At 47.7% G+C, this 17,857-nt stretch overlaps 1 protein-coding gene and 1 long non-coding RNA gene across 3 annotated transcripts in view; one reads left to right on the top strand and one right to left on the bottom strand.

Annotated features, from left to right (window-relative positions):
* The window catches only part of stxbp1a (syntaxin binding protein 1a), a 29,043-nt gene that overhangs the window by 3,771 nt on the left and 7,415 nt on the right, over positions 1–17,857 (bottom strand). The window contains exons 2-19 of one of the 2 annotated variants that reach the window (XM_049019806.1): positions 12,749–12,798; positions 10,718–10,799; positions 10,498–10,574; positions 10,103–10,181; positions 9,898–10,001; positions 8,083–8,231; positions 7,785–7,869; positions 7,365–7,495; positions 6,589–6,696; positions 5,943–6,003; positions 5,637–5,702; positions 4,840–4,920; positions 4,570–4,708; positions 4,290–4,399; positions 4,026–4,127; positions 3,854–3,939; positions 2,675–2,829; positions 152–317 (exon numbers count right to left, since the gene is read on the bottom strand). In XM_049019806.1, the coding sequence (XP_048875763.1) occupies positions 208–317; positions 2,675–2,829; positions 3,854–3,939; positions 4,026–4,127; positions 4,290–4,399; positions 4,570–4,708; positions 4,840–4,920; positions 5,637–5,702; positions 5,943–6,003; positions 6,589–6,696; positions 7,365–7,495; positions 7,785–7,869; positions 8,083–8,231; positions 9,898–10,001; positions 10,103–10,181; positions 10,498–10,574; positions 10,718–10,799; positions 12,749–12,798 (1,775 nt within the window). In that variant the 3' untranslated portion in view covers positions 152–207. The remainder of the gene's footprint in view (positions 1–151; positions 318–2,674; positions 2,830–3,853; positions 3,940–4,025; positions 4,128–4,289; positions 4,400–4,569; positions 4,709–4,839; positions 4,921–5,636; positions 5,703–5,942; positions 6,004–6,588; positions 6,697–7,364; positions 7,496–7,784; positions 7,870–8,082; positions 8,232–9,897; positions 10,002–10,102; positions 10,182–10,497; positions 10,575–10,717; positions 10,800–12,748; positions 12,799–17,857) is intronic. The other variant, XM_049019807.1, reaches the window with a different exon arrangement.
* On the top strand, positions 10,714–11,308 carry LOC125746136 (uncharacterized). Its single transcript, XR_007398856.1, has 3 exons — positions 10,714–10,846; positions 10,902–11,149; positions 11,199–11,308. It is a non-coding gene; the product is annotated as an uncharacterized LOC125746136 (long non-coding RNA).

Raw genomic sequence — 17,857 nt, 5'->3', positions numbered from 1 at the left:
GTGGCAGAGGGGTTGGGGGGCCAGTAGTCCCTTATCCCAGAGGAGTAGAGTTATCAGTGGAGTGTTGCAGAGGAAAACGGAAAGAAAGAATGCCCTTGTGCTGTGGGGTGGGGGGGCATCAGAAAGGGCTTCTTTGCACGGCTGCCTTTACTTTTTCAAGAGTGTTTTCTCTCCCACTCCCTCTCTCTCTCCCCCTCTGTCTCTCTCTCAGTTGTCTGAGGGTTCTGGGTCCTGAAAGGACACCCTAGTGGACTCTCGGAAGTCGGGGTGCTGCAGGTCCATTAGAAATTTGGTGGGGGTGAGCGTGTGGGTGGAACCTGCGGAGGAACAGAGGCGGCTTCACGCTCACTTTTCATGGCATTCCACAACGTTCACCCCCCCCACTCCTGCTCCCCACCTTCCATTTTACCCAAATCCCCCAGGAACAGCTGGGGGTGGGAAGGAGACAGCCACTGGGGCATCTCCAGGGAGACGAACACTGCAAACCCCACCCTCTGACCCACGTCCCCAGATGTGGCCTCCTCTTCCTCTTACCTACGCCCTCCAAGCTGAGCTCCACAGAAACCTTACCCGCCGTGCCACGCGTCTCCAAGGAGACATCCGGTCCAGTAAAAACATTCCGCTGATTCTGTTTACTGGGATTTTCTAACAATAGTGCCTCTTACCATGGGTGATAAAATAACTGCTCTCAGGTGGCAGTTTATTTAAAGCCCCCGAAAGCTCTAAGCCTCCAGTAAATTCCTGCATCTGTGATTCTGGGCTTCCACACGCGTACATTTGTGTCAGGAACCCTGAAGTGTAGAAGTAGAATTTACAGATCTATCTCCTTTCTGTTGTGAGACCTAAAGGGGCTGTATGGCTATACATATGTATATGGGAACCATATCCAATTTTTAGAAAATGTCCAAGCTATTTGTGTTCTTTTTTTTGTTTGTTTTTACATAATCTTTTACATAATTTTTTACATAGTGTGGCTCCTATTAAGTTAACAGGCAAGAATAAGGCTTTAAACACCGGAGAGCCCAGTGATTGCTGAACAGAACAGGGCTTAGTTTCAACGTTTAAGGGCTGCTCATCTGTGGGGGGGGGAGACCTCAACATTATAAGATTTACTGCCTGGATGGACCTGGGCTTGAATCTGGGGCTCTAGCAGAGCCTGCAACACAAGTGAACAGACACAGGAAGAGACACACGCACACACATATATATACACACATACACAAGCGCGCACACACACACACGTGAGACGGACTTACGAAAAGATGCAAAGGCGTGGCTGCAAGTCAAGAACAACAGTTTAAAAGAAACAGAAAAGCAACAGATCCAGGACACGGCAAAGACGAGACAGGCTGCGCCCCCCCCCTCCTCCCCCCCCCCGGGGAGAAAGCAGAGCTGCAGGCCTTCCTACATGAAGATCAGCAAGGCAATGGGAACACTGGTGCTGGGCTACTGCAATTAGCATATGGCATCATAATGTCACAAAGTAATACTTCATGAGGAGAGCAGGAAGGGAAACCATGGTGCTCTTATACCTAAGGAGGGTCTATAGGAAACTGAACGATGGCAGTATTTTATAACCAACATAAATTTTGCTGGAAAGGTAAAAGTGATTCCACAATGAGAAGTGGTTGCTTCCCTGAAATGATGTTATAATACCTGTGATAACTGGTTGGAAGATGCATATTGGTATATAGTACATAGCCCTGTCTCTGCAAATGTGTTGGAAATTCTGTTGAAGTTTTACTGCTGAGAACATAAGAACATAAGAACTATACAAACGAGAGGAGGCCATTCGGCCCATCAAGCTCGCTTGGGGAGAACTTAACTCTACAGTAGAAGATACTCTACTGTGAAAAAAAGAATATTAATTTCACTCATGTAGAGGACAATAACAATGAAAAATGAAACATGGAACAAGGTTTATAGACTAACAACTGACGGACGTTTAGAGAACCGAAAAAGTGTAATTTCAGCCCCAGCTGAGCAAGATCAATCCTGCACCTTCCAGATGAGCTAATTCTGAGCATCTCGGTTTCCCAGGAGAATCTGAGCGCACGAACTAAAAGGAGCTGGATGCTGAATGCCTGCAACAGCTACCTGCTCGCCCAGGACAAAGGCCTTACAGTCCCTGCATTGTTAACCTGTCATCACGAATGGAGTCGCGGCAACGGACACAGGAATGGCCGGTCTGTGGGGAATGGCGAACTGTCACAGTTCCTGCCTGGTTTCTCAGCATGGTCTGCTGCTTTCAGATATTTACTGAGGCAGAAGAATATCACTGCCACTACAAATGTGAATCTCATCAAGGCCTGACTGTCATTTTCAGCAAGTCCTTCAAGCTGGGCATGTCTAACCCTGGTCTACGATGACCTGCATCGTTTTGGGAGCTTTCTGTAATTAGCACCTGAACTGTCATGTGAGGTGATGTACTATCCAATAAATTACCACAGTTCACTTACAAGCTGGGCCTACACAGTCTAAGGGATAAGGACCAAGCAGGCCTGTCTTCAGGTAGATATAAGCTTTCGGTTTTCCTCCTATCGGACAATCATGTTATCCTGCCACTTACTGGAAATCCTACTCTATTCAAATTTGATTCTGATGGTCTGCTGGCTCATTGGTTGACTCTCTTCTTCCTGCGGGACTCAGTAACACCCCAAGTAAACAGACTCACCGATGATGGCCTCCCACTTGCCATTGGCCTGCGTGACCTCATAGGCGCAGCGCATCTCGCTGAAGGACGCCCCGCCGATGATGAAGACGATGACGCGGGGGCCGGTGCGGTACTCGCCGGGGGTCTTGTTCTTGTGCCAGTGGCCATACCGGGCACTGCAGGAGGTCAGAGGTTCACCAGAGAATGTTTGTCTTCTGCAGTGTTGACCTTTTCTGGTGACATGTCAGGAGAAACGTCTACTCTGTCCCGCAGGAGATAGCTTAACTGCTGTACTGATTTTCCAGAATGTCTTCAAAAAACTCTTAAACTCTCAAATGCATGTGACAGTCTACATATAGTCTATATATATTCTGTAGTCTATATATATTCTATAGACACTGTAGACTACCTGATCTGGTCTGCAGCTGCACAACACATCAGCCCATTTAGTCAGCATTCCCCTCTATCACCCCAGAATCGGACGGCTTCTGATAGCATACGAGGAGAGCTGGTCGCCTCAGAAGGTCTGCTCGGTGTTTTATTAGTCACGGAGGACTCGCTAGAACCTCCTGGGGTTGCTGCATCTCCAATTTTTAGGTCGATACACACACACACACACACAAAGTTACTGCCCCTGACTCGCCTCTTCCCAGCCCCCACCCATCTGAGTTTATTGATCTATAGCATCCCCCATATCCCCCCAGCTTTCACCCACCCCCAAACGGTCCATAATGACTATTGATTCTGGAACTCATTATAGGAGGACATTCCTCACCTGGATACGGACTGGAAAAAGCATTTACTCAGGGGGGAAAGAGACCGCAAAGAGCACGGGAAGTAAATGAGGTTTCTGCGACACCCCTAATGCTTTCATTGAGGCTTGATTTGTTTCTGTTTATTCTACACATTTGTGACAGTAGCAGCACTTGAAGGCTTTAGGCTTCCTATAGGTCTTCATAGCCATATCGTAATATGTATAGATTCCTTATATATTCTGTATAATCACTTTGCAGGCTAGATGGTACAATATTCTGTAGATGATATATTCTGTAGATACTGTAGACTGCGTAGTTTGATTCTAGTGAAGTAATTCCCTGTTTATATTATGTAAAAGTACTTGCTGTTCATTTATTCTTGCGTATATATATATATATATATATGTGTGTGTGTAGGTGTGAGCACATGAGCGCCCCCACCCACCTGACTGCAGTGGTGCTGAAGGAGGCAGAGGAGCGGGTGGAGATGTAGGGGTAATGCTTGGTGTCCAGCTTGTCGTCAATCACATCCTGAAGCAGAACCAGACAGACCCATCAGACAGAAGGCTGAGGCACCAGGGTGACCAATAGAGAGGTGAGGGAGGGTCGTGACTGACCTCCATGATGTCCTTGATCAGAGGGGTCCAGCGAGACAGCTGGTAGGTCTGCTCGCTCACCCGCTCCTTGCGGTCCATCTTCTTGCCCCTGCGCAGGGTTGACTGGGGCGTCAAAGAGGATCAGGGTAAGATCAGGCATCACAGAAGTGTAGGACAAGATCAGAGAGAAGGTGAGATTCCCAAAGAACAGGCAGACCAGCAGCATTTTGGGGGTTGGTGTCAACAGCACTGCCACTTAGAAACTGTGGGAGATAACGTGCTCACGTCTGTGATGATGGGCACTCCCAGGTGGGCCATGTTGGTGATGATCTCGCTGTCCTCTGGGGGGATCTGGGCATGCTGAATCAGCTTGTTCAGATTCTCCTCTGTGATCCCTGGGAGAAGGTTGGTGAGCAGAAACGGAGGAGATGAGGAACACCTGAACATGACCCTTCAGATCAGTGTCCCCCCCCCCCGACAAAAAATGCGGACGGTATGGGGGTCCCCTATGACTGGGTTGAGGAACACTGCCATAGGGGATGTAAATATGTTGGGGGGGGCTCACCGTTCTTGAGGAAGATGTAGAGCAGGATGATGCGGATCTTGTCGTAGGTGCTGACATTGCCATCCAGCAGGATGGGCACGATGGCTCTCATGGGGTCCTTGATCTTCTCACCCTCGGCATCGGTGCCCATGGCTAAATCCTAGAACACCCAATAGGAGGGGAATGAATTGGGAGGAGGGGTATGAGGGGATCTCAGATCTGTGTCTTGAATCACATGACATTGTTTCATATCCCCCTCCGCCTGATATCCCTGGAGAGCGGTTGACTTGCCTGCTCCACTCGGCACAGCTTGTCCACTGTGCCCTGGTAGTGCTTCATGCAGTCCTCAGCCAGCTGGAGGTGGGTGGAGTACTGTGGGGGGACACAAGGGGGTCAGCAATGGTCATGACCTTGACTGAACAACACACTGGTTAACAGCTACAAACACACCGCAGTAGTGATTTTCAATTATCTCATTCCTTGCAAAAGAAAAAAATCGTCAGATTTCACACATTCTGTAATCTCATATCTTCTTCAATTCAGGTTTTCCACATTTCCAGGTTCTGGTGCATTTCCTTTGCTAATTATATATTAAGTGATTAGAGGCAAGCAATCCTTTGTAATTGCTCGTTAACAGAAACTCAGTTTTGATACAGGGTCGGAATTTCCGGGAAATCCAGCCAGCCATTTTGAGTTTGACCAGCATTTGCTCTCAAAAGCCAACGCAGTGTCAGCCAGTGAAGACTGTACATTTATCCGCATTTCACGCTTAATTACGATTTGAGCATGTAGGTCCGTACACGAAGACTGCACAACAGCAGAAAAGAAATGAACTGAGATACTGTGATAATTTAGAGGTTTGTCGGCTGTTCCAGTTCGTGCTGCGTCGTCAGATCCTGCCGGACGTGACCATCATAAATCATGCCTGCTTCTTCAAAAATGAACAGTAAGGAGAAGAAGTGATATTTTTACCAGCCTGCGATATTTCCACATTAAGGTGTCTTGTTTATATCCAGCCGCCGCCATCCAGAACAGAATGGGTCCTGTTAGGCTTTGGATTTTAAGTCAATGTGGTACCCTTCCCTCACCTTGCTCAGCTCCTTCTGGTACTGAGGCATTTTCTTCAGCATCTGGGACAGGTCCCTCATGGTGGTCTGCAGAGCACAGGGAATACAGTGATTTGGGAGAACTGCAACTCCCTGACACAGCTGGAAAGTCAGCAGGGAGGGTAAAGTACCTGCAGTTTGCCTGATGCCCTGATTTGGACCTGGCGTTGACTCACAAGCATAATTCTATAGCTCACGGCTCCTCCCGAGAGTGAGAGGGAGGGTGGAGTGCGTGGATGTGCGGACTGTGTGTACGCAGAGTGTGTACATATGTGACAGGAGCTGTACCTTCTCGCCCGTGTTCATCCGTTTGCTGGCAGAGAAGTCCTTCAGGGACCGAGTGACCTCTCTATGGGACAGTGATGGGACAGAGAGAGAGAGTGAGAACGTGTTTGCAAGGGAGAGAGCGGCTGCGAGATTAGGAAGACCTTTTATTATCTAATTTCAATTACATTTTTCAGAAGCCGAGAGCAGACCGTCGTGTGACTAGTTTATTCATTTACTTATCCACCATCAGCTGATTAATCCAAGTAAATCTTCTGGCTGATCTATCGATATATCGATTGAATGGTTCAATCCAAACAGTCAGCATTTTCTCTCGTTTATCCACAACAGGACTGTGCTGGAGAATGACCCCCATGTGACCTCACGTTTTACAGTAAGACATCTGACATTCTGATGTTTGAAATCCTGCCAGCATGCAGCCTTTCTGACACCATCGATTGCAATTTAAACCCGCTGGCTGTCAGATTGTGTTGAGCAGTTTCTCACACAGCTGTCTGGTCTTCTTTTTTAATCTTCCATACACGTGGCTGGCAGTAGGTGGCGTAACAGATGAGGAGTTGGATGAAAGGTAACTGCGGTTAGAGAGAGGTGTTCTTGTGCGCTATGTGTTTGTGATTTAACGCGGATGTCGGCACGGTCGAGGACTCACTGGGACACCTCGGCGATGTGTTTGTGCCGCAGTGACACCCACAGGTCATCGTCCTCGTGTAGCAGCACCTCCTTCTCGCGGGAGTCGCCCATGCCACTCGTCTCGTACCTGCAGGGACACGGCGGGAGCTGAGTGTCCTCGAGGGGCACCAAGGAGACCGAGGGAGCACAGCCTGCCCACTTTGCCCCTAGGCTTTCCGGTTCCTATTAAATGGTTTCAGTACTGAGTCAGAAGTCCTAACTGGTTCAATCCATCCATCCAGTGTTCTTCCAAAACTGCTTATCCCATACTGGGCTGTGGGGAGCCTCAAACCAGCATGCATAGGGGGGACAAGACACCCAAGAAGGGTCCCTCACAGGACACACAAAATCACAAAATAAGGGTAATTTAGAGACTACAATTTACCCATTTGCATATTGTTTTTTAATTGTAAAAGAAATGGAGCAATGGGCAGGAGTTAAACTTATAACCCTTGATTTTTGAGGATACGGTTTTGAGAACCAGCCTATTTTATTAAGTACTTTAATTGAGACCCTAACGACTGTAGAAGCTGTGCATGTTACACCTTTACCCTTGCATCAGTTAAGGGCAGAGGTGGTTAATTCAGATCCAGAGAATAAATGTTTTGACCAACTGGTTGGTTGAAACAAAACCTTGATCTGGACTTTTACTCTCTGAACATGAACTACCCACCTCTGGCTAAGAATGAACAGTTAAACACAGGCAGTGTTTCTGAATTCAGGCCTGGTGAGGTGGTTCCGACAGCATTAGGTTACTTGTAGACGTCGTTTTCGATGGGCAGCAGGTCGTAGCTCATGGCCTGGAAGGTCAGCTCGTGTAGAACGGGGGACACCGGGTCGAAGGCTCGGTCTAGGATGATAAGCTGGGAGCGGGCCTTGTCTGGGCCCTGTGGATAGAGGGGGGGGGGTTAATAGTGCAGTACATGATCCCTGCTCGCTGTCCTTCACGCTCTGTAACCTCGTTTTATAGCACGTTATTGATTTTAATTATTTTAACAGTCAGTAATACTATTAACGACTGTCACCTCCCCCCCTCTGCGGCATCACTCTCTGCTCCCATTGTGTGTTAATCGTCTTACTCTGTCACTGTCTTCAACATCCATCTTTCTCCCTGCGCCTCTTTTTTTGAACACAAAAAAACCACCCTCGTTCTCCCGGCCCCGTCCTGCATCTCACCTCTCCCATGGTGGGGTCGTCAGCTTTGTATGCGTCCAGTTTGTCCTGGACCAGCTGGGCCAGAGTGGCGTTGTCCTTGTACTCGCTGGGAAGGGACAGACGGAAAGTCTGCCTTATTGTCAGGAGAAACACGGAGCTTTTGCTTTTCGCGTATTTTTTTTTCCCTTCAGAAATCAGGGTTAACCAGATCCCCGGTGTCCTTCCGATCACAGGCACAGCATGCTATCCCACAGAGCCTCACTGCGATGCGGCTGCAGTGTCATGGGCAGTGTGCACACATGTTCCCCTATGGCCTCACCCCCGGTATCGCACGGCAGGGTACTCCTTCAGAGTGGCGCACAGGGTGGCCAGCTGCTCGGCCAGCCTCTCCATTACCGGGTTCTTCAGCTGGGTCTTGTGGGGGCTGTAGAAGCTCTGGAAGGCGTCGGGGTTGTCCAGGGAGTACACCTGAAAGGGTGAGGCACACGGGCCAGTTGGTGGGGGGGGCACCTTCACATTGCTGTGCTTATGACGCGTGAACCCCCCCCCCCACCAGGCCTCGCATCTACACTTGATATTTTAGCACTGAGGGACAACTTGTATGGAGTTCAAGCAGCATGATAGAGACCAAGATGTACACAGCAAGGCAGCCAATCAGTGGCTACACTGGATGACACTGCAGTGGCTACTGGCGTAGATCTTAACGTGTTTCTTTATGCTTATTTACTACGTAGATGTGTGTCCTTTCACTATTACAGACACACAGCGCAGTTTAACATATTTTGTAATGAATAATGACAGCCCTGTCTTCCTTCCTGCCATTGTCTCCCAAACGTTCCTCTCCTTCCCGAGATAATTCGCCCTCTGCCTCTTACTTCCATTCTCTTCCGACAGGACGCAGCGTTGCTGACCCCCCTCCCCGGCCCATCTGTCCAAAATCACATGATGCCCTTCTGCTGCACAGAAGAGCCCCTCCCATCATCACCCGGTCCATTTGCTCCATTCCCATTGGCTGCCGGGGAGAATGCTGGCCAATGGCTTGCATTTAAGGGCCAGGGAACAATCTGTCAGAGCCAGCCTTTCCCCGGGAGCAATTCTGTGACTTGTATATTAATTATTCAGGACAGGAGGAGGGCACCTCTTTCCCCAGGTAAAAAAAAAAAAAAAAAGGTTCATAAAACCTTTACGAATAAACAAACTGCTGTTACTGACTGCCTTGTTTTAGGACACCATCACTGGTGTTTTTAAAGCTTGATCCTGTCACTGTCTCTCTCCTTTATGTCTTTCCGTACCGGCATTCACAGGAGAGCCCACTGGGCATGTGCGCCATTGACATCCCTGCTGGATTATGTCAAATAGGTAGGTGAGCAGACGGCGAGCATTTCGGCTCTTCTAAGTCTGACTAGGTCCTGCTCACTGTTACACCTCCGAACAAATTAGCCATTTTCTGCTTTTTTCCCCCCCCACCAGCTGTTTTAACTATGCAAGTGTTACTGCTGGTATCTTGCGGAGGCAGTGTCCGAGCCAGTGACCTTGGTCTGCAACGTTGCAAAGCAGGACAGCTGTACCGCCATACAAAGACGGCAACTGCATATTTTTTCCAAATTTAATGACAAAATCAGGTCTCCTAGGATCTGTTTTATCTTATTTTATCTTATCTTAGTTCAGCTATGCTCCGCTTTGAAGAAAACACTATCATTTACCTACCAGCTATACATACAGGCAGACAAAAAAAAGTAAAAACACCTTGAAGCCCTTTTCCCTCAGATTCGCTGTCAGCATTGTTACTGGTTTGCCTTTGTAGGTCTCTTCCTTGAGGGTCCCAAAAGCGTCCTCACAGACAGCCTGAATAGTCTCCTGCTTGGGGCTGGTCTGTCTAGCCTGGTCTCTCAAGGTCGACGCTGGACCTCCTGCCCTTCCTCCGTTCTCCATTCTCACTCTCCTTTTTCTCCACACAATGCCTTGAAGGAGCTTCTCATCTCCCATCTCCTGTTCTCCAGCTCTTGCTTCCTGAGGAAGTTCCTCTGTGGTTTCACAGAAGCTGGGCGCAGGCGTAGGCCTGGGGGGGCGGGGGTGGTGGGACTAGGTAAGAGGGCCTGGTTAGAGGGTAGTGGCACCAACAGCAGGGCCTCACCTGTGACTCATAGGGCAAGAAGGCGATGTTGATCTCCGTCAGGGTCTTGATAGTCTTGGCAGCTCGGCTCTTCACCAGTTCATTGAACAGGGGGTCCGGGCAGGCTGGGGGGCGGGAAGGGATTCAGTGCTAACACTTCCAGCTCCATACTTTAATTAATAAAGTTAATGAATGAATTAATAAAGACGGATCCTCCTGTACTCACAGTCGGTGAAGAAGACATGGGCTGCTTTGTATTTGGATGAGTGGGGGTCTTTGAAGTCCCCAATGAGAGTCTGCACAGACTGGAGGAAGGGAGAGGCGGAGTCAGGGACATGCTCATGTGGGATATCCCTATGGGAACCACGTCTGTGTGTGTTCCTTGCATCTGTGCATGTTCCAGTGTTTGTTCAGTGTGTGTAGACTTCCTGAGTGTGTGTGTTCCTACCCGGGTTCCTGAACCATTCCAGTAAAACATCTGGATGAATAAATAGGTAAAACCTGTCAGCTGCTGGTATCAAAGTATTGCCTAAGCAAGGACACATAAATACGTGTGTGATTGGCATAGAGTCATGCTTCACTCCATAGCACAGAGATGCGCCTGTGTGTAGTTCTGCTTACCTTCTCAGTGGGGGTGATAAGGTAAATAGTCTCCAGGGTGGGTAGTGGCTCCCGCCTCTTGTTAATGTCTTCAACAACTAGAAGAAAGTGTTGGAAATAGAGGGTCAACGGCTTTGTATGAAACAGGCGGTCACGACAACGCTGGGCAGGCAGCAGTGGTAGCGTATCCATGGAGACCAGCCCAGCAGCATGGCCGTATGGGAGACATGGGCTGACTCACTGGTGATGCCCTCGGTCATAATGTCTGTCATCTTGCAGCAGGACGACAGCATCCTCATGCTGAGCTGGTCCACCACTAGGGCCTGGAAGATGGAAGGGACAGAAGGAAACAGATCAGGGAGACAGAGAGGTAGAGTGTGAGCAGGAACAGAGATGAGAGAGCGACATGTCAGGGAGACAGAAAGGAAGATAGGGAGAGGAGGAATAGAGGTGAGAGAGACGGGTCAGGAAGGAGAGGAAGAAGCAAATTAAGAGAATAGATATGAGAGAGACAGATCAGGTAGATAGACGGAGATACAGTGAGAGGAGGAATAGAGATGAGATACAGGTCAGGAAGACAGAGGGAGAAGCAAATTAGAGAATAGATATGAGAGAGACAGATCAGGTAGATAGACGGAGATACATTGAGAGGAGGAATAGAGATGAGAGACAGGTCAAGGAGACAGGAAGACAGGGAGAGGAGGAATAAAGATGAAAGAGAGGTCAAGGAGACAGGAAGACAGGAAGAGGAGGAATAAAGATGAGAGACAGGTCAAGGAGACAGGAAGACAGGGAGAGGAGGAATAAAGATGAGATACAGGTCAAGGAGACAGGAAGACAGGGAGAGGAGGAATAAAGATGAGTGAGACAGGTGAAAAGATGAAAAGAAGACAGAAGCAGAACAGGACTAGAGATCAGAGAGAGGGAGACAGGAGAACTGAGGGAGAGGAGGATTAGAGATAAGAGAAATAAAATTATAAAGGCAGGTCAGATAACGTGAAGATGAAGGAGTACAGGTAATACAGGACAGATGTTAGTCTTGTAGGGGACTGGAAGAAATATGTCAAATGCTTTGGACAGAGGAGCAGGAAGGCAGTGGGGTAAAAATGCAAAAAGCAGGTCAGCGTGAGAGTGAGAATAATAAGATATGAGAGATGGGAAAGACAGGGCAGATCTGAGATGAAAGAAGGCATAGGTGAGACCACAAGATACTTGGTGAACAGGGAGTGGATAAATACGGAGAGAGGGACTGGGTGGTGTCCGGGTGGATACGGGGTGGCGGGGAAGGAGTGTGGAGTGGCAGACTGGGCTGGCCTGGGCTTTTTTAATTCAGCTGGGGGGTAAGTTGCCACACAGAAGGACTTAAAATTAGATATGATCTCAGGCAGCAGGAAATGACTGCAGCAGGGATATGTGGGCACTTATAGGAAATATGGATAAAATGAGCCCAGATTAGAAATAAATGATAAAAATAAAAGCAACCACTTACAGTTATGCAGGCAACATACCACCCAGGGGAGGGAAATTAAATTACAATGCGAGTTTATACACAGACATAAAGGTTTGATCCCGTAATTAAAACAACAATGCAAGACGGGTCTGAAACACCGTAACTGAAGGTGACTGTCAGCCCAGATTTATAGTCGCACATGAGGCAAAACTCCACGTCACTGATGTTCACAAACATGCACACTTACAAATGCCCCCCACCCACCCCAAACCGACAGACCCGCTGGGTTTCAGAAGGTCAGCAAACTGAAGAAACCTTGAAATGGCGTAATATGACCTGAAAATGAGCTTCAAACATTAATATAACCAACACTACAGCCTGATGAACACAATCCAGGAGATTAAAACAAAAAACAGCATGGATTCCATATAGTCTAGGTCAAGGTGATCATCAAAAAGGGGGTCATTTTATAGCATTACTATATTTGGACTTCCTTAAAGCACTGGACGGTCACTCCCGACGTCTCCAGGGTTCATCAGAAGAATCCACTGGAATTCCTGCTTCACTAGCATGTTATCCACGGGTCTGTACTATATGTGTTTTTCAGATGCAGTATATCTCCCTTTAAAAAGTTGTGAAACAGAATGATGTGATTTTGGGGGGGGGGGTATCGGTTTCAATTCTGAATGTTGCAGGAGCATCAACATGACATATTTCTTCTGACATTGTTAGGAACCCCCCCGCCCAGGTGTTACAATAAGGACTATACCATCACCGATCACCAGCAGCGGACTGCCAGGAGATCCGAAACAAGCTCCTCACCTTCCATTCGCCCTTCTTCTTCACCTTCTTTATGACATCATTCATAATCTCTGTGAAAGAGAAGGAGACAGGTCAGCGGGGCAGTCTGGGCTCACGGCGGTGCATCTGCTCCATCGAGCAACACAACTGTGTTCCTGATGGCCTGTCTGCGTGCCGACGGATATCATGCAGACCTGGTCTTCAGAAATTAGCCAGATCATCTGTTTAAGGTCAGCAGTTCAGAGCCTGTCCCTCTCATCACAGTGTATTGCTTTTGAAGCCTGCATTAAGACTCAGACTGAGTGCCACATGACCACAGCAAGAGCCCGATGAGCAATACGCTGCCCCCTCCTGGACTAAGCTACCATGCATCCTTACGCTAAGCGCCACATCAACGGCTGTCCTAATGAGGTCAGATACAGGTAAACCCATAGATTTGCTTTTCATCTGCCACTTCTGAAGCTAATACCGTATTTTGACCATGTTTTACACTGTTTCTAATGGTCTCCTCTGATGATAGTTTAAACGGAGGCATGACATAAATAAAAGGCAGTCAGATGATTTCAACAGGAGGACTCTGCCATTGGACTATCTCAGAAGTTAAGGCATCACTTGATATCTTGGCCTTTCTGTTTCATCCCCATGCCCAGGCAGTACGTCACGTCCATGTTACTATCACAGGCGGCAGGGATGCGTCAGGGCCTCATGGAGAGCGACATCCCAGTGTCCCCCACCGATGCCCGCAGCCTGTCTCATGGGAGTTGGCTGCCACTCCACAGGTAGGCGTACCTCAGATAAACACTATTCACTCCGGATGATGGACAAACCCTTACTACAATCTGCCGAACCTTTGCCCGTCTTTGATGTCATTCCAATTCCCATTACATCAGTCTTCTTTAGCACTGCTGTTCCTATAAAATATGATTACCTCGCTTCCTGTTTATGTGTTATTTTATAAAATTGCACCATGTCTTGCTTTGTTGTAAAATGCTGGTTTCCGACACGCAGAACACCCACCAGATCTCTAAAAATAAAGCTAATTATCAAAATGAAGCGGGCAGGCTTTAAAAGCCTGTAAATACGCTGGTATGGCAGCCTTTGAACGCTGCCAGCCCTGGATCTTGCAGCTAAATGTGGAATGAGGCATATGGCAATCGCCATAAACGCATCTGTGTCCGCTGTCAGATAAGGAGTCTGTGCCGACGTGTTTCAGGAAATCCAGCAGTTACATAAATGCGACGTTAACTATTAGTCCTGTTCTAAGATTACTGGCGGGGCCCAGGAGGGAACCATCCCAGAACGTTAGCTACCTTTATGTGATGGTCTTCTCAAAGCTGGCAGAGAACCTTCTTACTGCAAGTGATGGAAAGTTATATCCACATTTTACATCTTAACAAAGGTTCTGTCAATGTCAGCACAATAACATTACTACCTGAACACCTTTTCGATGCGATCAAGGTTGAAAATTATAGTTTTATAATAAAATACTGTTCTGTGAAAGTGCTGTACATATATACTACAAGCATACTGCCAGCCCCGATGCCACGATCTCCGATGTACAGCTACAGTCTTCCTGCTGCTCTACCACACCCTGCATTTGCTTTATATTATTGCTCTTCGTAGTGGGATAATGTTCTGGGCACCAGTAGGAAACTGGACACTTTGAACGTTTCCATATCCATATGTTTGATAAACATTCCTAGTATGAAAAATTGTTAGCTGAGAAGTGCCCCCCCCCTCAGTTTCAGTTATTCTGTGCGTAAGCAGTACCAGAAGTAGTTGGCATTCCTGTACAGGAGGGATTATCGTCTCAATCAAAGTACAAAATTTGTACTTTGACATACTCAGAGATGAAAATAAGAAAAATCAAGACTTTGTACATATTGGCTTGTCCTGCACTTTTGTAAAAAAAAAACACCTGCTGTTATTGTTTCAGAACAAAGAAAGCATTATTAAATGGAGCAGGAAGGCAGGAAGGTCTAGAGCTACAAGAGAAATCCTTCCTGGGTCAAAGGTCGACACCGGAAGGGGGGATTTGCATAGTCGCCAGTTTGTGTTGAGGCCTAGATGCAGGGTGACGGCTGTTGGAATATGCCTCGCGGCTGGTTGTGTTGCCGTCTCGACAGAGGAGACGCTGTCATCGCACGCTGAGTGAGAAGGAAGCACCTCCCAATGAGCTGTCAGCCACACGGGAGCTGGGGGGGACACGAGGAGAGACACGACGGTGGCTCCGTCGACTTTGTGGTTCGATCACTTTTAATTTAGCTGAAGCCGGGTGTCTGCAGCCGCGGAGCCAGACACGGCGCTCGGTGGTGACAGTCCCTGTCAGCCGTCCTGCCGGCTCCGTCAGCACCGCACGAGAGCTTCGCCTGCATATCCATGATTTTTTTTTTCTGCGAGGAAACCTCACAGGTGACACTAATTAGGAAGAACGAGACCCACAGCCCTCATATTCTCTGACAGGAACCCTTAACTACAAGACGGCACCATGACTTACTTGGAGGGTGAAAAGTTTTTCTGTATAAAGCGCCTGGTTAGTCCCAGTCTGACAGTCATAACCCGAGACCTGGGCTGGTGTGACATGTGACCTGGGAGAGATCCAATCAGAATCCACCCTGCAGGATACGAGAGCTGCAGATAGGGGGTGTTTCTCAATATGCATACTTGACCATACTTGTGTTCTCATGTACTCGTTTTGCATCATCTTCCATTGCTGAAGACTAGTTCCAATGCTCAACAACAGAAGTACAGAGGATGGTAAAAATCCCTGGATGTTGTTCAGAGGATAAACAAAAATATCATACCTCCCACCTGCAACCAACATAACTGTTACCTAATGCTGCTGCCCCCTGCTGGTCATAACTCCCTGACTGGTGTGCCTTTATTGACTTCCAAGGTCCTATTATGAGCGAATAATTGCAAGAGCAGTTTTATACACTTTTGACATGATGAAGATACTTAGTCAGCAGTTCATTATGATGCTGGATGGAAGCCAAAACAAAACAATTTTTGAAGCGTCACCTATAGATATTAATCTGTATCATTCTGAACACCAATATAAATATTTACTGTATATAGTAATTCTACAGTACAGCGGTTTTATATTTTTTATAATTGTAAGGGTCATCATATGTATAAAACACAGGAAACAATATGGAAAAATATATCGCACATCCCCGTTTTAACCCCTTATAAACTGACCGTGACTGTCAGTTTGTGCAAAGTGCACAGTTTGGCTCTTGCGTGTCTCGTGCAGTAAAAACTTGCAGATGTGTATTTATCAAGCAAACTGTCCAGTAAGAACCTAACACGCAAGGGTCAGCGGCAGACATGCAGAAAGTGATTTGAGTGGGGGAGGGACGGTGCAATGTCATCACTGCGCTCACAACCCCAAGAAAACAGGCTTAGCAAACCCATGGACACGTCGCTGCAGGCCACGCCCACCAGCTGTTTCTGAGGTCATCTAAAGCAAACGATTCCTTGGTAATTGTGGACAGAGAACTTTACATCTGGGTTGTCCAACCTTTCTTAAAGAAGGGAATCCAAAATGAAAACAGACCACAGCTATAGGAGCCCCTTACCACGAATGTGTGACCACATAATTAGCTAAAACCTGTGGACCTGGGGGGACCGTCATTCTCTGGGGCGGGGTCCTCTAATATTTTTTGTGACGCATGAATTGGGATATATTTCATAAATTTAAGGGATGCTTTTCTGGATCCATCAGGGGGACGTGAACAGGGCTGGACTGGGATTAAAAATCAGCCCTAGACTTTAGTGGGTCCCCATGAAATGTCCATCAGCCCGCTGGGAAAATGTCCGGTTTGCCAGATGGCAGTACAGCCCTGGCTTGAAGACCCTGAGTGGATATCCCTCAGTCTCGCTTCTCAAACAGCCCACCGTAATCAGACACGACTCCCCGGGAGAGTAGCGTAGTCCTGTGTGCCTCAGTGACTCACGCCTCACTCAGGAAATCATGCCTCTTTGTCGGTGCTGATGTGCGTGACAGTTGTTTTGGGTGAAACCGTCAAGCCAGGTTCTTGGTGCTGGAGAGGTACTGTAAGTTTTAGACGCACTGAGACTTGTCATCTTCTGAAGAAAAACAAACAGCTCAGCAAAGCTCAGGCAGGGGCCTGAGTATTATATCTCATGTACTACGCGCCGTGATGTCAGTTACGCAGGCTGACGCTGACTGCATTTCAGAGTCTACATTAAGTACGCTTACCGATAGTGTCTAAAAGAGAAATGCTGTTAGTGTACATGTGCCCCTAATGAGTATTTTGGCGTCCTCACAAGACTTCATGCTGGTAAGCCTTGCAACACAGCATCCAAACGTCTGTTCACTCCAGAGGTGCGAATGTTTCAGCATCGAGGCAGCGAACTCTCTGCCCTGTCCTCTTCCCAGGCCTGGCTGCTTCACCAAACAAGCTACCATTAAGCGCTAAGTCTACGGGTCCTCATAACCCCATTATGGTGGTGAACTCTCCATCGGGGCATCTGCCATTGGATTGAACTCTCCAGAAAAAGCTGCAAGTATGCAAGTATGCACCATTCTGTCCGCATTGCCAAATTCCCATTTTTCCTTCTTCCACAGGCTGATTGAGGGGTCCGATGGTGCCACTAAGTAAATGGGATACACTGTAATACTGGGGGGGAGGCATTCTCAAAGTACTGTAGGGGGGCGACTGGGGCAAACAGAAGCACAAATACAGACAGGAAGTGTTCGCATTCCCCGCCACAGGGGCAGCCTGGAGGTGGGGGGTAAGAAGGGGTCTCTTGGGAGTTTTTGGGAAATGGACCAAACTCTAGTATTTCCTTACTCCAACATGCCACATTGGTGTCACTCACCAATTAGCAGCATATATCATCGTCAGTATCTGCTAAAAATATATCACATCCCTCAGAACACAAGTCCTGAACCCCTGAAGAGGCTTAAACACTCTACGGCACCCATAATCCACTCCTTCTTCGATACTCCAAGTTTCACTGCAGTTTTATTATTTTACCATAAAACTTCTAAAGGGGGGGCACATGAAAATGATGGAGTGTTGATTTTGTCAACATTATTCATGTAAAATGAACAGGATTGCTCTTAGGGAGCACAGCTTAAGCTGGCCTCAGATCCTGGCT

This window comes from Brienomyrus brachyistius, chromosome 7 (genome assembly GCF_023856365.1).
Source record: "Brienomyrus brachyistius isolate T26 chromosome 7, BBRACH_0.4, whole genome shotgun sequence".
Taxonomy (NCBI): Eukaryota; Metazoa; Chordata; class Actinopteri; order Osteoglossiformes; family Mormyridae; genus Brienomyrus; species Brienomyrus brachyistius.
This window is presented reverse-complemented; position numbering and strand designations above follow the sequence as displayed.